General features: G+C 44.0%; 1 protein-coding gene across 1 annotated transcript in view; it reads right to left on the bottom strand.

Moving 5' to 3' along the window:
• The window catches only part of Fcrl5 (Fc receptor-like 5), a 31,551-nt gene extending 8,749 nt beyond the window's left edge, over positions 1 to 22,802 (bottom strand). The window contains exons 1-12 of the mRNA XM_017591299.3: positions 22,608 to 22,802; positions 17,924 to 17,944; positions 16,321 to 16,569; positions 14,786 to 15,043; positions 14,247 to 14,531; positions 12,043 to 12,324; positions 10,552 to 10,836; positions 5,631 to 5,738; positions 3,523 to 3,550; positions 2,085 to 2,167; positions 1,810 to 1,878; positions 1,397 to 1,466 (exon numbers count right to left, since the gene is read on the bottom strand). Coding sequence (XP_017446788.2) covers positions 1,414 to 1,466; positions 1,810 to 1,878; positions 2,085 to 2,167; positions 3,523 to 3,550; positions 5,631 to 5,738; positions 10,552 to 10,836; positions 12,043 to 12,324; positions 14,247 to 14,531; positions 14,786 to 15,043; positions 16,321 to 16,569; positions 17,924 to 17,944; positions 22,608 to 22,671 — 1,785 coding nt within the window. The 5' untranslated portion in view covers positions 22,672 to 22,802 and the 3' untranslated portion in view covers positions 1,397 to 1,413. The remainder of the gene's footprint in view (positions 1 to 1,396; positions 1,467 to 1,809; positions 1,879 to 2,084; positions 2,168 to 3,522; positions 3,551 to 5,630; positions 5,739 to 10,551; positions 10,837 to 12,042; positions 12,325 to 14,246; positions 14,532 to 14,785; positions 15,044 to 16,320; positions 16,570 to 17,923; positions 17,945 to 22,607) is intronic.
• Positions 22,803 to 23,386: the final 584 nt, after the last annotated feature.

The raw sequence follows: 23,386 nt of genomic DNA, 5'->3' as shown, positions 1-23,386 counted from the left end.
TAGTGGTGATGTGAAAGCTTGAGTTGAGTCTAAGAAGATAATGTAAGGTGTGTAAGTGCAAGTTATAAAGATATAAGACAGTGATTTAAAGGGATGACAAGTGTCTGGTATCTCTCTCTCTCTCTCTCTTGTGTGTGTGTGTGTGTGTGTGTGTGTGTATGCATGTGTGTATGCATGTGTGTGTGCATGCGTGCGTGTGTGCGTGCATGCATGCGCACATGCATACACGCGCACGCTCTGGTTATATAAAGACTTCTAAAGTTAGCAGTTTTAACATTAACCAATGGAGTTTTGACAAGCTACTCATCCAGCCCTGGTAAAGCACTACTGCTCTCACCGTTACAGCTCAAAATTGTCTTCCAAGCATAGGCTCAACCTTCTCAATCATGCTAAAGCATCTCTGACTATCTATATATCCAGGCCTCTGGATAAATAGGAACAGTGTTGATGCCTTTAACTCAGAACCATAACATCAGGGTCCCAAGCTTTGACTCTGACTCACAGGCGTGAGGCCACTGCTTTTCCTACAACGTGGATTTCAGTACAGACTGCAAACAGTGGTGATGCTAATATGTCTAAAACACTTGTCTTTTTGAAAATTTAAAAACTATTCTTGTAAGCTTCAGGAAGTCATGACTTGCATCCACTTGTCACAGGTCAAATGGACTCCAGAGAATTACTCCTGTCCATCAGCAACCTAAGTTTTCCCACCTACTGCCTACCCCTGGTTTGAGGGCTGCTCCCTAACCCCACTACCAGAACTGTGGGACTGGAAGTTTCAAGTATACACCCAAAATAAAAGTTTCCCCTAAACTCCTTAACTTTACCCTCTGTCCCTGTCTATATCTGTCCCAGCAGGTCCCAAACAGCTGCAGACTGCTGCAATATTGCCTGCAATGCGTCAGCCCCAGTGTTCTTGCAACCTATGCGCCAGGCTGCATTTCCCTAGCCCCATATGTTTCCCAGCTTGCCCTCTTCTCCCCATTCCTGGCTTTGACCAATATTCCAGTCCTCTTGGGCCCCGATGATTCCCCAGTTTCAGCAGAAAGTAGTTACAGAGGAGATTACATCACCCGTTATCATTAGCAAAAAGCCCGGAATGTCAAATCTCAAACTCAGGACAACCGGTTAACTTAGGTGCCCATTTAACATATCAAAGCAGACTCTGGCCACCAGTCACCACCCTCCCCACCTTCCCACCCCCCCACCTCCTCACCCTTCCCACCCCCAACCCCCACTCCCACTGCTTGCTCTGCTCCTGAAACTCTCTTGGTCTCTTTGTCCCATCACCCCATGGCTCAGTTCAGTCTGTCGGCCATATTTAGCCTGGGCTCTGTCAGATCCCTCTGGCTGTTCTCTCCCTCATGTCTACAGTAAACCTTCTCCACAACCATACCTTGAAGGAGACATGTCCTAGTTTTTCTCAGCCATCTGGCACCTTGATCTTGGGCTTTCAGACTCCTTAACTGTAACAAATGTTTGTAGACCAGCTGCCCGGTCTACAGGGTTCTGTTTTAGTAGGAAAGTAGGGATGACAACCCTATTCCACCTCATAGGTGCTGACACAGAAACTCAGAGACGAGGGGACTCTGCTGTGGTTTTGTAGCTCAGGTTATCCTGAGTTCATCCATAGACAGTGGAGAAGCCATTAGCACTACATGGTGGCTTTGGTTTAACTCCAAACAATGTAGGTGCAAGTTAAGGAACTCTAGGGTCCTCGTGAAGAGAGGCTCTGTGCCTGGCTGGCCCAGACCTGCTGAGAAGTGAAGGCGAGCAATAGCAGGGAACAGAGGGGCCCCTCGTCTTTACCTGCACGTTTCGGTTTCGGTTTCGGTTGAGTTCTCCGTATTTCCGTGTAAATCACGGCTTCTTTAGGGTCTATTTAGGAAGAAGGCGACGTTTCAGAGGAAAATAAGGAGCTTCCCTCTCTTCTCAGCTGCCCCCCCCCCATCCTGCCAGTTTGTTCTCCAGAAGGATTATACCCCGCCCCCCCCCCCCCCCGACTTTATCATCTTCCTGACCCTGCTCCAATATGTATCCTGTGATTTCTGCCAAACCAGAGACCAGAGGGCTCTTGTCCTCACCATTGCTGTACACTGGCTGCAGTTCTATACAGGCTGGCATGTTATAATAGGTGGGCTCCTGGGGTTCTGCATCTGAAGGACTCCTGTAAGATATGGAAACACTGATGTTTCCCCAGAGGGAGTAGTGATCCCTCCTAAGGAGTTTTCAACCAACGTTATTTCTGTTTCTATGTTATGTCCCCATGGAATAGAAGAGGCACGGTGACAATACTTAGAAGTATTTAGTTCTGTTTTGTTCCCATTTAATATGTGTAAGCAATGAGTGTTCTATAAAGTGAAGTGGCTTACCACCACCACTTAACTAGAAAAGGGGAAGGTTTAAAATAGGCCTGAGGCCCCTTTCAGAGATGTCAATCTCATAGAAACAAAGACCTAAGGAACTCCTGTGGTTTGCATGCGGCCACTATGGGAGGAGGCTCCATGGCAGTTTGTGAGCTGTGGAATGACTCTTAAAGTGAGCATTCAGTATACAAGATGGTGGCATGGTGGCAGTCTCTTCACAGATCCAACTTCTTGGCAGAGCAACTCCTCTAGGTGTGTGAGATACCGTGCTCCATGTTCTTGGCTGTCATTGCAACAGATTTTGATTAAGTGGGCCATGCCTAGAGATTTCTGGGTTAATTAAGCTACGTCATTTCACAATGTGGGTGGATTCAATGTCTATGTGATATGGGAAAAAGAACTAAAAAGCACATTCATGATTAACATGAAGAAATCCAGTTGGCAGAGGGAGACCGGAAGCTTTTCTTCATCATCGAACAAAGAGAACATGTGTGAAATGAAGCCCAGGATGAACAAATGGGAGGGAGGGGGTGCTAGAAAGATTATGAACCACATAGATGGCTGATTTGGGGACTCTTTTCTCAGATGGCTGGCCCTGTTCCACTCTTGAGAGTGATGCCTCCTTTTTAAATAAACTATTTCTATGTATGCCACCTGATTTCAAAGGCGATTTCAAAGAAGATTTCATCTTCCTTCATTAGTATCACCAGGATTTTCATCTAACTTGTCTATTTTTTAAATTAAATTCTAGTAACTTTGTATTGAGCTTTCTTCTTAGCTCGTTTCTAAATTCTTTTATTAATGAAAATAAGAATCTCCAAAGGGAACCTGTCTCCCTGGTAACTGCCAAAGTGGTCATTTAGACATCCAAGCTCACAGTGGTACAAGGAAGTGATTTAATGAATGAAAATCGATTACCACTTGATATGAGAAGGAGGCTTAGCTCCCTGTAGCTAAGGTGTAGGTTCTGGGAAGTGGCTTCCGTCATCCCAAAGGAGGGGCAGCATCAATTGAGAACAACCGACCTCAGCAATATGTGTAGAAATTGTGATCTTGGTGATAATAAGATAATAAGATAATAAGATTTGAGATTCGATTTAAATTTTCTGTCCTATGGGTGTTTACATTACTTCCAGAGATATGGTCAAGTTATTACCTGGACTCATCAGAGGCAGGCTTTCCCCCTGTAAAGAAACACTGGATTTTAGGAACAGGCATCTTTCATGGGGACTAGGAGGCAGCTTAGATGGGGTTCACGTGGAGATTGCCAGGGACTTCTGTTACTGAGATCAGAATCTTTGCTACATACATGGAGGGGAAGAAGGATAAAAACAACTGAAAATTTCCTTTTGACCCAGAGTGAAGGAAGCCTCCTCAATCCATCCTCCCTCAGCCTCAGTCCATCCTCCCTCAACCTCAGTCCATCCTCCCTCAACCTCAGTTCATCCTCCCTCAACCTCAGTCCATCCTCCCTCAGCCTCAGTCCATCCTCCCTCAGCCTCAGTCCATCCTCCCCTCAGCCTCAGTCCATCCTCCCTCAGCCTCAGTCCATCCTCCCTCAGCCTCAGTCCATCCTCCCTCAGCCTCAGTCCATCCTCCCTCAACCTCAGTCCATCCTTCCATAACCTCAGTCCATCCTCCCTCAACCTCAGTCCATCCTTCCATAACCTCAGTCCATCCTCCCTCAACCTCAGTCCATACTCCCTCAACCTCAGTCCATCCTTCCATAACCTCAGTCCATCCTCCCTCAACCTCAGTCCATCCTTCCATAACCTCAGTCCATCCTCTCTCAGCCTCAGTCCATCCTCCCTCAGCCTCAGTCCATCCTCCCTCAGCCTCAGTCCATCCTCCCTCAGCCTCAGTCCATCCTCCCTCAACCTCAGTCCATCCTCCCTTAACCTCAGTCCATCCTCCCTCAGCCTCAGTCCATCCTCCCTCAACCTCAGTCCATCCTCCCTTAACCTCAGTCCATCCTCCCTCAGCCTCAGTCCATCCTCCCTCAGCCTCAGTCCATCCTCCCTCAACCTCAGTCCATCCTTCCATAACCTCAGTCCATCCTCCCTCAACCTCAGTCCATCCTTCCATAACCTCAGTCCATCCTCCCTCAACCTCAGTCCATCCTTCCATAACCTCAGTCCATCCTTCCATAACCTCAGTCCATCCTCCCTCAACCTCAGTCCATCCTTCCATAACCTCAGTCCATCCTCCCTCAGCCTCAGTCCATCCTCCCTCAGCCTCAGTCCATCCTCCCTCAGCCTCAGTCCATCTTCCCTCAGCCTCAGTCCATCCTCCCTCAGCCTCAGTCCATCCTCCCTCAGCCTCAGTCCATCCTCCCTCAGCCTCAGTCCATCCTTCCATAACCTCAGTCCATCCTCCCTCAACCTCAGTCCATCCTTCCATAACCTCAGTCCATCCTCCCTCAACCTCAGTCCATCCTTCCATAACCTCAGTCCATCCTCCCTCAACCTCAGTCCATACTCCCTCAACCTCAGTCCATACTCCCTCAACCTCAGTCCATACTCCCTCAACTTCAGCTGATACTCCCTTAACCTCAGTCCATCCTCCCTCAACCTCAGTCCATCCTTCCATAACCTCAGTCCATCCTCCCTCAGCCTCAGTCCATCCTCCCTCAGCCTCAGTCCATCCTCCCTCAGCCTCAGTCCATCCTCCCTCAACCTCAGTCCATCCTCCCTCAACCTCAGTCCATCCTCCCTCAACCTCAGTCCATCCTCCCTCAACCTCAGTCCATCCTCCCTCAACCTCAGTCCATCCTCCCTCAACCTCAGCTGATACTCCCTTAACCTCAGTCCATACTCCGTTAACCTGGATTTTCAAAGACAGTGGTCTTTAATGATTGCATTTAATTCAATAGTCTTAGATAGGAACATAGAATTGATTGACTATAAAAATGCTATACATTTTAAAGATCAATAATTTACCAAATCCCATTTGGTTTCTGTTTTGACCTCCATTTCTTAGAGTCTTTCTCTTCTTCTTCTTCCTTGGGGAATCTTATGAACATACAAAAAAGCCTTTGCCCTTTGTGAGGTTAGATAAATGGCATCTCATCAAGGTATGTTGTACTCATGTGGCTGTTGGAACAACTTTGTATTTGGTTAAAAGCACTTCTGAGGGACCCAGAGGGAAAGGCTAGGCACCATGTGATGGAAGAGGAGGAGCTGTTGAGAGCCTAGGGATGGTCACATAGTCAGTCTGAGCATGAAGGAACAGCTATGGGAAGGCTGTGATTAGGGAGCCACCCACCTGCTTGTCTAGAGAACCAGCAATATGACAGAAACACTCCAACAGCTGTGATGAGCAGTCCCACAGTGATTCCGGCAATCACAGGAGCACTTCTGTTGTTGGTCATTTCTGGGGGGCAGAGGATATCTAAGCATAAACTCAGGAAGGTGTGGACAGTTTTGGATGGCTCTGAGTCTTGAATCTGATGTTTTAGTGTTGGGGAGGAGAAGAACCTTTGTGACCAGGAGTACTGAAGCTTAGTAGTGACAGATGTGGCACAGAAGATGGCTCACTTGTTTGTGAGAAAGCTTGTCTCTGTATCTAAGGAAAGGCTGAGGGTCATGATAGATTGTGGCCAGAGAGAAGGAGCCCCTAGCTGGTGATTCTAAGTTCTGAGATGCTCTTAAAAGTCTCACTCTCCTGCACCAATTAAGAATCACTTCAGAATACAATGATTTAGAGAGCCATCAGCTCTCTAAAGGATGGACTACTGTTAGCAAATACTACTGTTCTGCTAAAGCTACAGCAGTGGAATGACTCTTGTTTTTGAAAAGCACTTTCCTGTTCAGCCACAGTGAGCACTGTATGCATATTTACTGGTGATGAAAAGTGTATACCCTAAGGCCATTGTCAGCCTCACAGAACTTTCAAGAATGTTCTGCAGTCAGAGAGATGTTGACGGAGACTCCTTCTCCAGAGGGAGCTGAGATGTTTCCCAGGGTAACTTTTTTTTGTGATAAAATTAGTACAGGATTCAGGGGAGGGCTTGTGAGAGCCTCACAGTGAAGGTCCACCATCACCCACCACAGCCTGAGCTTCTGAGACATCCTGAGTATAAGGACAGGGAGGGACCCTGGAACTGAATAGAAACGAAACTTTAGTAGAAGCCTCCATTTTTAACACATGTGTTATATTTACAAGGAGAAAGTGATATTAGAAGCAAATTGAAGTAAATAAAAAAAATCTGATTTAGAATGCTAATGATTCTGATCCACAAGTAGCCTTTCATATACACAAGTATTCAATAGAAGTGTTATATGAATCACTGAAAACATCTGCCAACAAATATACAAAAGACTCATTTTCATTATTAATTAAACATATAATTACATTCTACCGTAAACTAGTTTCCCTTTCACTCCTACAGAGATTGATAACACTGATAAAATTGTGGCAAAGGAAACTGAGGGCACTCAATTGAATGGTAGTTTGACAATATCTACAAAATTAAAGAAATGCGTAAACGTGGAGCACACAGTCTACTTCTCCACATAGGTAAAATGTGTTTACTCAGTGCTTCCAGAGGAACAAGGTGACCACCAACCCAGCCACAAACCTCATGATCTACAATGTTGACCTGCTTTCATGATTGACTCATATAACAATGGCGCAAAAGCTATGCAAGTAACCAATCAGTATTTGGTTGGATTTAAGGCCCACTCTATGAGATGAAACCCATATCTGACACTGCTTTGGTGGTCAAGAGACTAGGAGGAAAGCAAATACTACTGTTCTGCTAAAGCTACAGCAGTGAAGTGACTCCTAACAACATTCCGCTGTGCCCATAGAGTAGTGCCTCACTCAGCTGCTGCCAGAGAAGCTTCCTCTCAACGTAGATGGGAGTGACCACAGAGGCCTGCAACTGTCCAGTGTGCAGGGAATGAGAGACTTTGGAACACTCATTGCTTGAGTGGGATGTCTTCACTATTCCACTCAGGGCTCCAGGAGCCACGGGGAGGAGGAATCAAAAAGATTGTAAGAGCTGAAGAGATGGGTGACTTCAAGCAAACAGTGTCTTCCAGTCCGCCTGCCTGCCACCATGTTTCCCTCCATGATGACAATGGACTAAAGCTCTGAAAGTATTAGTAGGCTCCCCACTTAAATGGTTTCTTTCATAAGAGTTGCCTTGGTCATGATGTCCCTTCACAGCAAAAGAGCAGTGCCAAGACAATCACAGTCAAGGATGGGCCCCATGCCCAGAATCAGATGACCAACACAAAAAGAACTCAGTGGTGCTTTTATAGACTTTTGTTTCAAATTACCTTTTATTGTCTTACTGGTTTTTTGCCTGTGTATTATAGTTTCTAATTTTGTGTTTTTATGTTTTGTGTTTGTGTGTGTGGTTTGTTATGTTTATGTTTCTTGTGCCTTTTCTTATTTATTTATTATTCTTTTCTATGTTTGCTTGATTGTTTTCTAAAGAGAGAAAGAGAGAGAAAGAAAGGGCATGGAGTTGGATGAAGGAGGTGTGGGGAGAATCTGGGAGGGGAAAACCATATATATTTTCAAATATATATTATATAGTGTATGTATGGCAATATATATTATTATAACTATTATAACATATGTAAGTACATGTATATAGCTCATGCAAGAGTTCTATGTTCTAATGTTTCTGTAACACAGTGAAACCTATAGACTGGGTAGATGCATAGAATTTATTTTAAACTTTAAAACAGAAGTTTTATAGCTAAATGCACAAGATGATCCTGTTATTAAAATACTTTATGCTTTATTCCTCAGCAATATAGTATCTGTTAAGTTCAAGCAAATGACAGCAATTTGTGCATATGCATGCAACTCTAATTAAGGGCAGTGGGGTAAATAATAAATAGATAAATAATATCAGGAAAAGAAAGTAGGATGTGACATTGAGAAAAAGAAAGGGGGAAAATAAAAGGAGGCGAGTCAAAAGATTAGAGAGGATGAGAGTGAAAGGAACTCTGTGGAGATACCAACAGGAAGCAGCTTTTCAGCAGCCTGAAGGAGCAGGTGCCATCAGTGCTTGCTTGTGACAACTCTCCTGTGACACTGACCTTGACTGCCTCAAGTCGATTACTGAAGCTTACTAGATCTTTTTTTTTTTAAGTTTACAAAAAGAGATAAGTTTTAGACAAGTTAGCATTACCACTGTTTGTAATCTATACTGAAACTCACATACTCACATCCTTGTGTCGTAATAGAAGTTTGGGAAACAGTTTTGGGTTAACAGCATGAACACGTTTTAAGATGAGCTTAGGGAGCACAGAAACCTTCCGTGGAGCAAAAATGTCAAAAGATTGCTTGATTTTGATTTTCAGTATGACTACAAAACCATGAAAGAGACTTCTTACCTCTATCCAGAAGACTAGATGTGTGTGTGTGTGTGTGTGTGTGTGTGTGTATTTAGCACAGTGAGAAGCACTTTTAAATCTATACTTAGAAGACAACCAAAGGAAACTTAAAATTCTGAGGTTGTGTCTATGATATTATCAGAACTCCATTGATCAATATCAGAACTCTGAAATTTTGAAGTCTTAGTACAACAGCAGCATATGGGGGGGGGAGAATCTGAAGCATTTTTTACTCCTTTTACATACTTTAACTCATGTTCTTATTACTCTTCAAGCTTTCACATCCTCTAACCTTTATAACTTGCATGTATACACTTAACTTAAACTCCAAAACACTTTCTTAGATCCTCATAATGTAAGCTTTCATATCCTCAGACTTTACCAAAAAAACCCCACAAAACCCAACAATCCTATTTTGAGAAATCTAGTTCTTCCCTGAATTGCCTATGCTGTCTTTCTTTATTTTCTTTATTCTTAAGACAGTATTACAAAACATTCTCACCTACCCAGGACTCCTGAGCCTCTTTTTCCTTGTGATACAAAACAGTCGAAAGTATTAGACTCAATATTTTTCTACAATGGTGTTATACTGCTTTGAAAAACAAAACAAAACTAAACTAAACAAAACTAAACTAAACTAAAAACCAGCTGGATTTTTACTTTCTTCTAAACAAAGATCCAAGTACAAATACAAGCACATTTGTTCCTTCAGTGGCTCCATTGTGATGTTAACTAGGGCCTAACAATGACCAACCATGATCTGTGTATTGAACAAAATGAGGATCTGACTGATCTAAGGTGTAGCGGAGAATAGATTGATTGTAGTTATGAGGGAGAGTACAGCCAAAGACATCTGGAAGAGTTCAGAAGCAGGGAGAGGAAGTAGAGGACTGCATATGGCCATCAGTGTGAACTGGGCCATGGGAGGAGGGCAGGAGGAGCAAGGAAGAAGGACCAAGAAAGGGGATCAAAAGAGAGAGGGGCAAGCAGACCAAGAGAGGGCCAAGAGCCAAAGGGGTAAAGAAAACCAAGAGAGTGCATGACCAAAATGGCAGGGTTATACATAGAAATGAGAAGCTGGGGGAGGAGAAACTCATGGGCTGGAGAAATTTAGGGTAGGGGCTGGGGTTCTACTGAGAAAAGCCAGGGTGCCAGCACAGGACTCTGTAACAGGCACTTGCTGAGAGCCTAGAGGTCAGCATGTACTCTGGTATGCAAATAGGCACATATCCCGTCACTCTCTAACAAAGGTCTAGAAAACTACATCGTGCAGTAAACTTACATTTGCTTAAATGGGCTCCTAGAAAGAGGCTCATGAAAACCCTAGAAAATTAAGGAACACATTTCCCAGGGAAGCCATTTTCTCGTTCTCTTTCAAATCCAGTCTTCTCCCAACCTACGCTGAGAGTTGTAATTGCTTGGAACTCTTTGGAAAAACTAAGGTCTTGCATAGTGTTTGTTCATGCCACTGTTCTATAAGGAAGTTAATAATTGCTTGTAGAGAACTGGGTGTCTCTGTTGACGTGATTAGCTTGGGAACTAAACACCACCGGGCACGAGCTTGGGAACTAAACATCACTGGGCATGAGGAGGCAGTGTGAGATGACTACACACATTTATTAAAGGATGTGGAGGCCTCTGAGCTAGGCAAAAGTCAGGCCTAGTGAGGGATAGATAAGCACAGACAGTGAGTTTGGCTGAGAAGGGAGCCTAGAACAGGGCTGGGGTGATTATGGTAGGAAATAAAGCTGTGGGGGCAAACTTCCAAAATGGTTTGTTGAGAGGAAAATCTGTATAGCAATGGGTATCAGCAGGAGCCCAGGACTTACCAGCAACAGAGATCCATATAGCCTCACTGTTCTGGGCTCCCAGGCCATTGTCTGCTGTGCAGTGGTAGTTTCCAGATCTCTCTGTGCTCATCGAGAAATTGAAGGATGCTCCTCCTCCTTCTCCTGAGAGTGTAGAGCTGTTCCCCAGGGAGACGTTCTCATGGTAGAACTCATACAGGATATATGGAGAGCCCCTCTGGGATTTACAATGAAGTGTCATCAAGTCTCCCTCAAGGGCCTGAGTCTTCCCACTACTTAGGGTGAGAACTGGTTGAGATACTGGGACTGGAGGAGAGAGAGTGGGTAGATGGTTACTTCTGTTTTGTTCTAATGAAAATGCCTGGTCTCTATGTTACCAAATCTTGGGACAGCTCAACCTTCCAGACTGTACATCAGCAATCTCCTGACTTCCGTGCTGGTCTTTTTATCTGTTCCTTTCCAATCTGCCTTGTTCCTCCTGGCTCCTCTTGTTAGCCAACTCTCCTCAGTTTTACAGAGATGGGGCCTTCAGGGGAGAAGGTCATATTTTGCTGCCATAGGACTGACACCCTTTCCTCAATTAACTTTTTGCTCTTTTGTGTCCCATTTCCTCTCCTGAATTTTAAGCCTCCATGTTTGTCTCTGTTCTCCATTTCTCTACTTAGGGTAGCTTCAGTGCTTTTCTCCAGGATCTTTAACTTTCTAAATTGACATTCTCTTGCAGGATGCCCTCCTCAGGTACTGCCTTCTTCCAGGTACCCAGAACCATCCATTCTATCAGAGTATTGGAAGCTGAGCAGGAGAAGGGTAAGTAAGGAGCCTCTGTGGATGTTAACTGTTGCCTGTTAGGAGCATGCAACCTGACCCTGTTATATGTCATCTGGAGGTTGCTTACTTCTGATGGACAATAGCTTCTCCTTGCTCTATTGCCTGGATATGGGAATAATTTTGCAAGTGCTCAGTGAATAGGGAGATGTGTTGAGGTTTGAGAGCCTTAGAATTTCAGTCTCATGTTAAAACCAACAGGCAGATGTTGGGACAGAGGGAGAAGCCCTCAGCCTCGTGGTGAAGCTCTACTCCATTCTCCATAGCATCTCACTAGGAGACCAAGGGTGGGAATAAGTGAGCTGCTGGGGTTTGAAGACACAGCAGTGTGGTCTGGGTGGGTCCTGAGAATCCTTCTGGTTATAGTAAGATGCCAGGAGGCATTTCCCAAGACACACTGCTTCTACCATCCCTTTATAAAGAGCCATTTCATTTTAACAGAGAAGGACTTGTAATTTACAAAGGGTGTGTTCCTAAATCACTGATCATTTCCCTCCACTGAGTTCCACTGCCCTCAACCCGCTCCATCTACTTCTAAGTCTTTCCTGTTAGTTTTTGACTAATGCTTGTCAGGTTACTTAGAACATTGAATTATTGGAATCTGAAAACGTCCACTTCCACTTGTCTGTGTCAAGTCTACCCTAAGGATCTTCATGTGCAATTTGGGGGATCCCTGGTGACACACACCTTTTATGGTGATGGGAACTGCCCGGCTGACAAAACGTCGGCGACTGTTTTTAGCCTCACAGTAATACTCCCCTGCGTCGCTGACGTTCACCTTGGAGATCTTGACTTCTGCTCCTGAGGACTTTGGAATATTTGCTTTTTTATTCAGCATGTCCCTTTTGTACCAGGAGAATTTGAGGGGCCCTGGGACTCCATTTACTGAGCAGTTGAGTAACAGTGACTGCCCTTCGTACACCAATTTTGAGGCTGGCATGATGTATGTTTGGAAGTCAGCAAGAGCTCCTAAACGAATAAGAATGACATGTGTGAGACTTTTGGCAATGGTGTGCTCATGGGCGAGGGGTGGAAAGACAAAACCTGTTTTACCATGTGGGATAGGGGCCTTATAGTAACATTAGGCTTATCTATGGGAAGTGAGAAGACGGTGGAGACTATGTGTTCTGCCAGCTGAAAAGGCCCCACATTCCTCGAGGACCTTGCCATGGTTATGGAGTAGGACTATACGTTATTCTGCCCACCTGACCTCATGTCTACCCTATCCTGGTAATTCCAGAGCTGTTACCCAGGGTGCATCACTTAGGAAAAGTGGAGGAGGGAAAAAGGAGACTTGGCATCAAACAAAATGGTCTTGAGTACAGTGTTAGTAGCATTGGACTGGAAATGAAACATTGCCAGGAGCAATAAGCTGGCCTCGAGTTGGCACTTCTTAACTTCTCTAGTGTACCTGTCAGACAAACAGAGAGAATAAGTCCAGGATTGACTCACAAAGAAGGATTGTCCATCATGGGAACAGTTTTAGGCATGTCTGGACAGTTCTTTTTGGATTATTCTCCAGTCTTGAAGAACAAAATATGACAGTTGACTAGAGGATGGGAATGTGTATAGTTTAGCCGTTAGGTTGAAGGAGAGACTGTGCTAGGAATAAATGTGATGTGACTGTTGGATAGTGCCCTCTCTTTCCTCTCCAAACTGTTCATCTTTAAATCAGTAGCTACAGGAGCACCCATTTCTTACAACCAAAGAGTAGACTGATAGAGTTTAGTCAGTCAGATTGGTTGCTTAGCAATGGGAGCAGATTCATAGGTAATGCTCTCACTTCCCCTTCCCTCTATACCTAGTACATCTGGGTGTACTAGACTATGTATCCCTTACTATGCTTAACTAGATTTCCTGTGAGATGGACCAAATGCAGTCAGACAAAGCCACTGGCTAGCAACCATGCTTGAGAAAGCTAGCTTATTTTTGAGCCTTAGGAAAAAGTGGTAGTCTGTGCAGTACCATCTCTAAGGGTATCAAGAGAGATCTGCTTATTCCCTAAGACTTCATCTTTTTGTTTTCTGGTCCTTAAGCTGTCTGCACTAAGCACCTTGTGTTCTGGAAACGGGTCTTTTTGGCTGAGTAGTTCATTCAACCCAGTCTAAGGGCTGACTCCATTGTAGGGATGGATCTGATGCTGTCCTGTTCCCCAATTGGTTCTTGATCTGACAGTGAAGAAGCCATGGGCCAATTGGTGGACAGAAGAAATAGGCAGGACTTCTGGGTCCCTGGAGAAAGGGACAGATGCAAGGGAATAGAGACAGAGTTCGCCATGCTTCTGATGGCAAAAAGTTGACCAGTCATGTGAGATCTCCAAATGGTAGGGATGTGTAGCAGGAAGGTGATCAGGGATGTGTAGCAGGGACTAAATGTAACAGAGCAACTTAAGTTTAGGGCAGGTAGGATGTGCAGAGCTGAGAATATTGATAGAGGCGTGCTAGCAATGGGAGTTTAATAATGCCCAGCAGTTGTGCCCAAAAGGCAAGTTGAAAACGAATAACTCTGTGTATGTGTTTTATCTGTGAAGGGAAGCTGGGTGGGGGCTGGTAGTGTGGCCATTCCTGGCGTTATGGTGGGTAGCAAAAGCTACATGGAATATCCCATAGCCCACAGTTTAGGATTATAGTGTTGGAGGAAAAAACTTATGTCAGCCTGAGACCAGAAATGCCTTTATTTAAAGGCATAGAGAGAAAAAACAACCATGTTTTTTGTTGTTGTTTTGTTTTTCTTTCTTGGTTCTAAGCTCATCAGGGATATCCACAAGAGTTGAATAGTTTCTCTCATACAACTTCCATACTTTATAGAAAGTGAGACTAATGACCCAAACTGGTGTCTGCTTCAAAATGGCTTCCAGTCCATGCCTGGAAAAATCTCACAATGATACTCACTCTGCACTGGAATTTTTAACGCTATACTTTGTTTTTCAGTTTGGGAATTCACTGTTTCTGCCCTGCACTGGTACCATGTTGATTCTTCAGTCCATATAGCAGGAATGTGAAACTCTGAGGAGTTGCTGCAGCCTGATTCCAGAGCCTGGAGGTTTTTCAAGAAACAGAACTGGAGCTGGACATTTGACCTCTGTGCAGGGAGCTGGATCTGACAGGTCAGGGTCACTGGGCTTCCATCTATGGGTTGGGAGGGTGTGGCCATCAGCACAGGCCGTGGGAGCAGCTCTACAAAGGATCACAATCATCCCACGAGCAGTTAAATCCTCTGCAGAAAACCCTGAGTCATCCTCAGCACCAGATGTGTGGAGTGCTACCACTCCCCAGGCGCTGGCTAGGAGGTGCTGCTTTTGATTACCAACGTCCTCCCACCCAAAGACTGTGCTTCTGCTCAATGGACTCACAGCCCACCCTTTCTTCCTATTCTCCAACCATAGGAGGCCTGCCCCTGACTAACCTGTTCAGAATCATTGAAGCCATACCTTGGACTTGAACTCTGACCGTATTGGAAGGGGTATACTTCAAATGCCAATTCTTCCTCCCAGTGCACGTGTATTGACCGTTGTCCTCCCGATTTGCATGATGAATATGGAGCTCAGAACTTGGACCAGATAATTCCAGAGCTTTACCATTCTTGTAAAATTTCAGGCTCTCTGCTGCTATGTCTTCCCTTGTGTGGCACCTCAGAACCACAGAGTCTCCTTCGAACACAGCAGGGGGAGCTTGCAGCACCAGAGAATCTGTGAAACATACTGGGTCTACACTTGGTTCATTCTCCCAGCATTAATTCTCTTTCTGAGCTTAAAATAAACACCTGCACTTTGACCTGGACAGCAGAAGGTAAGTTAAAAAGCTCCCCGCATCCCTGTGAATGCAGTCTTGCAGTTCCTTCTCCCATGTTAGCATAGCAGAGTTTCTGAATGTCTTTCGCTCTTAAGGGATTTTAATGACTCGTATCTACTTGCTGGCTTGTCTTTCGTTTGCCCAGTGCCCTCTCTAGTTGAACCGTGGCTGCAGCTACATTTTCAGAAGCCATGGTTTTCTCTCAAGATCCTCAAGATCTTTTAATGAGGTCTCAACTGAGTGCCCTTTATTTGGGGGTATGTAGATTTGTGTGCTTTGGTAGGTAAATGTTCACTGTTCACTGTTCACTACGGGAATCGTGAGGTCAAAGAACGTTACTTTTTCCCCTTCCTTGCTAATAGTGTGTTTTCTTGCTCACAAAATCAAAGGCTGTTTTCACAAGACTGACACTACTTCAACTTTTAAACAGAAGGCTTCAAGACCAAAAAAGAAAATGCCTCCCTCCTTTTCTTCCCCTCCTCCCCCTCCCCACCTTTTCTCCCCCTTTCTCTCTTTCATATCTATAAAAATCAATCCGTTTATTTCTATCTATCTAATATTCACACACACACACACACACACACACACACACACACACACACACACACACACACACGAGACAGTCCTTATGCTACTTACTATTCCTAATAAACAAAATGGGTTCAAGAAGCATTCAAATAAATTGCTTCTCAAATGTCACTTACATGAGCAGTTTATAAACACTACATAATCATGGGGCCCAATAATCTCAATACTTGAGTCTGTAAATACAGGGGAGCTCCCAAGTCTTTGTGTGGTCACCAAGCTGCCCAAGCTTTTGGATTCATGCTAGACTTCAGGGACCACAGGGACAGGAGTGAGTATATTTAGAACTAGAACTCGGTTAGCTGTTGGTGACAGCTATGACCTTCTGTATGCACTAGTTGAAGTCACTGCCTACTAAGCTGAATAGACTTTATTGAGATTATTTAAATTTTATTAATTTTTATGTTTAAATTTAAGCTAATTCTGTGCCATATCTGGGTCTCCATAGGGATTTTTAATCTCTCTGTAACCGTAGCATGAAGTAGAATGGTTTGTTCATGAGTGGTTTGTGGTAAGTAGTAATTAAATCTATGGGGAAAATTGGACAGAGATGGTATCCAAAGCTTTAGTTCTTTGACTTCCATCTCACCTTGACGAAAGTCTAAGTGCACGTGCATGCTTGGAAGGAAGTTGTCGGCTTGGCACCAGTACTCTCCGGACTCACGGACCTCTAAGGTAGATGTGCTTCGTAATTGCCTCTGTGTTTTATTTTTCCGGTACCATTTTGTTTTCTGGGGTAAGTAGAAGCCAAATCCATAACAAAACAAAGTGACTTTCTCTCCTTGAAAGAAAGTGGTCCATGGAGGCTGAAGGTAAACCACAGACTGGAGTACAGCTTCTGAGGAGGAGAGAAAATGAGTCTGTAGCAGAGGTCCCACAGTCCCACAGTTTCTGATCCAGAAGAGCCGGGGGCCCTGCATGTGTGCGCACGTGCATGCACATAGACACACAGACACACAGACACACAGACACACAGACACATAGACAGACAGACAGACAGACAGACAGACAGACACACACACACACACACAGAGAGAGAGAGAGAGAGAGAGAGAGAGAGAGAGAGAGAGAGAGAGAGAGAGAGACAGAGACACCTGGCTTTGGACAGTTCCCAAGAACACAGTGTTCCTTCCCTGTCCCGTCTCACCTGTCCCATGTCCATGTCTATCCCGCCCTCTGTGTCCTCCTGTGTCACCTGTGGACAGTCACCTGCTGATCCTCAGGGGGACTAGGTACTCACATGACTGGGTGGATAGCTATGAGGAGATGGGGAAAACTTCTTGATATGACTTTGGATCCTCAAATATCCAAGACCCTTCTGACCCAGGAAATTGGTAATGAGGCAGGACTGAGAAAAATGTGTGATAACTCCTCTTTGCTTTCATGTTAACTTGCCACAAATTAGAATCCCCCAAGTAGGGAAATTTACCTGAAGAGCTGTCTGGACTGTCTTGGTTGATGTAAGAAGCTCCAGTTTGATTGTGGGCAGCACTCTTGGAGAAGGAAGGTTCTCCCGCCCTTGCTCTCCTAGCCCTCCTTCTGAATTCATCTGCCCTGTAGCTGCTGCAGCTATTTCTATCACTGATAGGAGAGCCAGCATTCCAAGCTTCTGTCATGGACTGGGGACCAGAAGCTCCAGGAATCATCTAGACTTTGAATGCCAGATTGGGGCCTACTAAGGCACCCTGCCTTGTGGATTGAATAAATCACCAGTCACCTTACTCTAGTGAGAGACAGCTATTCTAGGACCTACTCTAACTGGGTGACTTATGAGTTCTTAGCTTCTTGGGTGTGATTTAGCTTCTGTTGCTATTTTAATGAGTTCTGCGATATATATTATATATAATATATGTATATTATATATACATTGGCATCTCTAATGTTTTACAGTTTGCCTACTTGATGGACTGTGAGTGAGCTCTTCACATTTACCACAGAGACAAAGGTGATTTTTCATTGCTTAGTGGAGTCCATTGTCAATAAGATTCAATTCAGGACCTCAGAAAGACCCAGGCAGTCTGTGCATTCATCTAACCTAGGAAGTGCTGGAGGGCAGCATGCAGTTGCTTTGGCTTGGAGCCATACCAGGGGGCTAGCCCTCACCTTCAAGTTCCTGTTGGTCTGAGTAGAGAATTTTTGACTTTAGGGGGAAACTCTTACCAAGGACTCCCAAAGCGGAAGAAAGGACTCACCATGTTGTCCATTGACAGGGGCTAGAAAACAAACAAACAAATAAACACTAAGAGTTAGAGATGAGGGTTCAGAGTACAGACTTTTTTTTCCTATTCAGAAAGATAATGTTTCTATACCCATTTTACAAATTACTTCTCTTTAAAAATTCATTTGTAGAAATGTTGACAATTGTCAAATGTTTACTGCAGGAAGACATTGCCCATGAACTTTAAAGATAAAGTTTAAAATGTTACTTTCTGACAAAAAAGTATAATCCTAGAGGGAGGTAAGTAACAATAGTAAGACACATAGGCTAGCTCGCTCAATGTGTAGTGTGTAGTGTGTAGTGTGTAGTGTGTGTGTGTGTGTGTGTGTGTGTGTGTGTGTGTGTGTGTGTGCTGAAGAGGTGGGTATACCATGGATGATACTTGAAGGAAATTATGACCAAGAACACAGGAATGTTCCAAGTGAAGGCTAATGCCATGCCTGGCCTGAAAGTACAGAGAGAGGGTGATCAAGGCGAGAAGGGCACAGGAGTAAAGGAATGACATTGGTGTCTCCAAGTAGAATGAGCAGCTCTGGAGGGTGAGGAGTACTGGGAGAGACATGGTCGGGGAAGAGTGGGAGAGCATTCTTTTCTTATAGAAGCCATGGGGAAACTATAGGAAGAGTCCAAGGAGTGCGGTGAAGTCAGAACTTGAGGCTTTGATGGAATATTCTGGCAGAGAGAAGTCTTCCATGGAGAAGATGGGAAATATCCCAGAACGGTGATGGCAAAGGTTAACTTTCTTCAATGCGTTTATCCAGGATTATCTGAATTGTGTGTGTGCTGGCTGCTCGTTCATGAAGCCTGCTCTAGACTGCAAGGCCTGCTCTTCAATGGGAGTGCTCTAAGCTTTCTTGAGCAATGAATCAGTTAAAAAATAAAACCCTCCCAAAAACCCAGAAAGGTAAAAACCCTAGGGTTGTAATGGTAGACATAGGTCAGGTTGGAGAAATGAGTAATAAGGAGAGGAAGTAGGCAGAGCTCAGCAGGGTTTTTAATTTATAAATTATCCAGAGAAAGGGTGGATTTTCTTTTTACTTAAAAGAAATTTCTAGAATGCCAGCCATTTGCTGGGAAACGCAGTAATGATCAGCTGTGAGTGAGGGACACGTCATTCCTGTCCATTGGAAATGACAGAAGAGCAGTTTAGAGCCAAGTATTTTTTTTTAAGTTGGATCAAATAATTAGTCACTGTTACCTACATATCATGGTTATCACAGCTTTTGTATTTGAGGGTTTCTACTTGGTATGCATTTGCGCGTCATTCCATGTAATCTTGTCAGAAACACTCTAACCTAAGTTCCAAATCAGACACAAGGAAGCCGATTAAACTTGAAATGAAAACCAAAACTGCTTTGAGATTTCATCTTATACCTGTCAGAACGGCTAAGATCAATAACTCAGTTGGCAGTTCATGCTGTCAAGGATATTGAATAAGCAGAAGACTCCTCCTCCGTTGCTGGTCGGAGTGCAAACAGCCACTATGGAAATTAGTGTGGCAGTTCCTCAGGAAGATGGGATTTGATCTACCATAAGATCAAGTTACACTCCTCTTGGGCATATTCAAAGGACGCTTGAGTGTACCACAAAGACACTCGCTCAGCTATATTTACTGCTGCTCTAGTCATAATAGAAAACAATCTAGATGTCTCTCAACAGAAGAATGAATTAAGAAACTGCGGTACATTTACACAGCGGAGTATTACTCAGCCATTAAAAATGTAAACAAAACAAAACAAAAAACAAAAACACAGCAAAAAAACAGCCCTACATTGTGGATTTGCAGTCAAATGGAGGGAACTAGAAAAGATCATTCTGAGTGAGGTAACCCAGACCCAGGAAGACAGATATGGTATGCACTCACTAATATGTGGATAACCAAGTTATAATCCCTAGAACCACAGAGGGTAGGTATAGAGGATAAGAGACTAGAGGGAACAGATAGATCTCATCAGGAAAGGGAAATAGAATATATAATTTTGTATGGATAGAGAGAGGCTGGAATGGAGGATCACATGGGGAGGGAGTTGAGTGAGGGAACACAGGGAGGGACAGCTTGAGGGATAGTATGGAAACTTAATACAGTAGAAACTTCCTAAAATATATACATATATGGAAGAGGTCTAAATGAAAGCATCAAATAATGGGGAGACAGTGTCCCATGGGCCATCTCTTGTCACCAAGTAAAGCTTCCAATATTGGAACTGGGTAACATCTATTGGAGTTGTTGGCCAAAGGGATCTCATGGGAAGCCTCAAACACCCCAGACTGTTGAGAAGATTATAGTTTGCTCTTCACAAACCGGCATCAAGGTCCCATTGATGAAGAAAACACCCATACAACTCACTGAACATGGAAAAGTTGAACTGATACCTACACAAAGCCTTTACTCCTATTCTTGGTTATAGGTAGGTACTCTGCACACTACAAAACATGAATCAGTCCAGCCACAAACCTTCTGATCTACGATAGTGTCCTGCCTGCAAGATGTGCTAGGGCAATGGTGGCACAGAACTTGTGGGAGTGACCAACCGGTAAGTGATTGGACTTAAAGTTCACTCGCCGTTAAAGTTCACTCGCCGAGATGGAACCCATACCTGACACTGCTTGGGTGACTAAGAATCAGAGACTAGATAGCCCAGAGATTGAAAACCAAGTGGCACTAGTGTTAAAAACAAAATAGAAATGTAGTGACTGGCTGCTAATGATAGTCTGCTGTACTCGTAGATCAGTGCATTGTTCAGTTATCATCAGAGAAGTTTGCTCCTGCAGTAGATGGGAACAAAACCAGAGACCCACAGCCTGACATGAGAGAGAGAGAGAGAGAGAGAGAGAGAGAGAGAGAGAGAGAGAGAGAAGGATTTCTCCATCAAATTCTGAAGGAAAGGAAGCAGAAAGAGTGTGAGAGCCACTGGGGATCCAGTGGGGATGGAGGACACCAAGAAAATAAGGCCCTCTAAACATAAGCAGAAGTCATTGGAACTCAGAGACTGAGGCAGCAAGCACAGGGTCTGCATGGATCTGCACCATGCTCTCTGAGTATATATTATGGCTTCCAGTTTAGTGGGTTTTTTTTTATCTTTATTAACTTGAGTATTTCTTATTTACATTTCGATTGTTATTCCCCTTCCCGGTTTCTGGGCCAACATCCCCCTAGCTGCTCCCCCTCCCCTTCTATCTGGGCTTCCCCTCCCCATCCTCCCCCCATTACCACCCTCCCCCCAACAATCACGTTCACTAGGTGTTCAGTCTTGGCAGGACCAAGGGTTTTCCCCTTCAGTTTAGTGTTTTTAATGGGACTCCTAAGACTGAGAATAAGTGGGTCTGATTCTTGTGCCTACTGTTAGACGCTTTTCCTTTGTTGGTTTGTTTTGTTCAACTTCAATAGTGATAGTTTTTGTCTTATCTTACTATATTTTGTTATATCTATTTTTTGCTATTATCTTTTAGAAGCCCATTGCTTTCTATTGAGAGTCAAAATGAGAGTGCATTCTCATGATAGGGGAGGTAAGGAGGAACTGAGAAGAGTAGAGGGACGGAAGACATAACCAGGATATATTATGTGAGAAGAGAATCTATTTTCAATAAAGAACAAAGAAAGGAAGGAAGGAAAGAAAGAAGGAAGGTGGTTAAGTGGCTAATAGGTGGTAACACAGATTTGAATCCAAACTCTAACCTTAGCCCACAGTGCACCATATTGACACCTTTCTCTCCTCTTCTGTCCTGTCCTGTCCTCTCTTCCCCTCCCTTTCCCTTCCCTCCTCTCCCTGGCTTCTTAAGTACCATGTTCAGATGTGCTTCTGCTTCTGGTGGGCCTTGCCCCATCTGCTGCTTACTCCTCAAGTTTCAGGAGCTATTTATCAGCTGACTTGTATGTAGATAATGATCTGTCTGTGCCGTCCACTGGGATTTTTTTTTTTTACTAGAATTGTGTTTCCCAGCTGTTTCTTGTACACTGGCTTTGCTGAGACCTCTTCTGTAGCTGACCTTCGTAGACACAAAACAGCCCATCATCCTCAGCATTGCATACAATGCTGTTCGTAGACGGCTCTTTGATTTTTTTTAATAGATGGACCCACATTTAATTCTAAAAATTAGTTCTAAAAATTAGAAACACTTTGCAGGCACGAGCTGACAGAAATGTACACATATCCACGGGCAGTGGCATAGCCACTGCTGCAGCTACCTCTCCTTTCTGATTTCCCTACTTGTCTTATGGCGCCCAGTCCTGCTCATGACTTTCACTAATGCGCAAAAAGAGCTATCCTCGATGCAGATCCCTCGTTATCTTAGGTACAAGATCACGGTCTAGCCTGTCCACAAAGGATTAAAATATAGTTCTCATCTGAATAAGAGATTATGAACAAGCAAGTGTGATTCACTTTGTATGCTTTGTAAAGTATTGTTAAAGAAATAAAAGAAAGCGAAACTCTATTGCTATTGTTACAGTTTCTTTCTGTCAATTGAAGGATTTTTTTTTCAACCTGTGACTCCATTCTTTGGGCTCAGGAGAGGAAATTCTGAGCTGTTCAGTAAAGTTGGGGAACATAGTCTGGCATGGGGAAAGTGAGGAGCTGAAAGTCAAGAGAGGACCAGACCCATGGTGGAGAGGGATGTTGCCTTACCCGCTCTATCCCCATATTAAGCCATCTACTCACTCACAACCAGGAGAGTCAGCCACAGCTGTGTGAACGCCACACCGCATGAGAAGGAACCGGGCATTTGCTCAGAGGTCGTGCTTCCCTCCTGCTCTTGCTTGCACCGCAGTCAGTAACAGCTCCAAGGAGAAATCTGGGAAACTGCTCTTCTTAAACAGTTGAGTGTATCTAGAATCAGAAACAGGAAGTAGGGGCACCTGTATTCAACTGTTAATTAGTTTCGTGCCCTACAGCCAAAGTGAAAACTTTGGGGTTTTAAAAATCACATGCTCTCAACACCACATTTTGATGTTGGGGAAAATACCTCAAGGAAATGTTGAGAAGATGGTTCTATAAAAGATGTCTGTCATTTGTCACTGTCTGAGCACATAAGCGTCATACATAATCATGGCTATGGGATTGTACACTAACACCATTAATGGAGAGGCTAAACTATGCAGACGCAAAGGGCGAGACCACCTCAGCTGCTGGGAGAGAGAAAATGAGGTGGAGCAGAGGTCAGAAATGGAGTGTGTGTGTATGAAAAACTCTCAGGGTGATACTCCCCCTAGGGAATGTACTAAATCAGCAGTTATAGTTGAGAAATCAAGGGGGAAATAGGCATTCCATTTTATCTTTCTCTTATTTCCCCCTTTTAAATTACGATGTGAGTGGATTGCTTTTAATTTTAAATCTAATTTTTTAAAAGTAGAGTTTCTATCCTGACAATGTGTCAACAAAATCCCCTGTAATGAGAAATGATGTTTTCTTTCTTACAGAGACCGCTTTTCCCATAGTTT

The sequence above is a fragment of the Rattus norvegicus genome, chromosome 2, assembly GCF_036323735.1.
Source record: "Rattus norvegicus strain BN/NHsdMcwi chromosome 2, GRCr8, whole genome shotgun sequence".
NCBI classification, from domain to species: domain Eukaryota; kingdom Metazoa; phylum Chordata; class Mammalia; order Rodentia; family Muridae; genus Rattus; species Rattus norvegicus.
The sequence above is the reverse complement of the archived record's forward strand: the minus strand, read 5'-3'. Positions and strand labels throughout refer to the sequence as shown.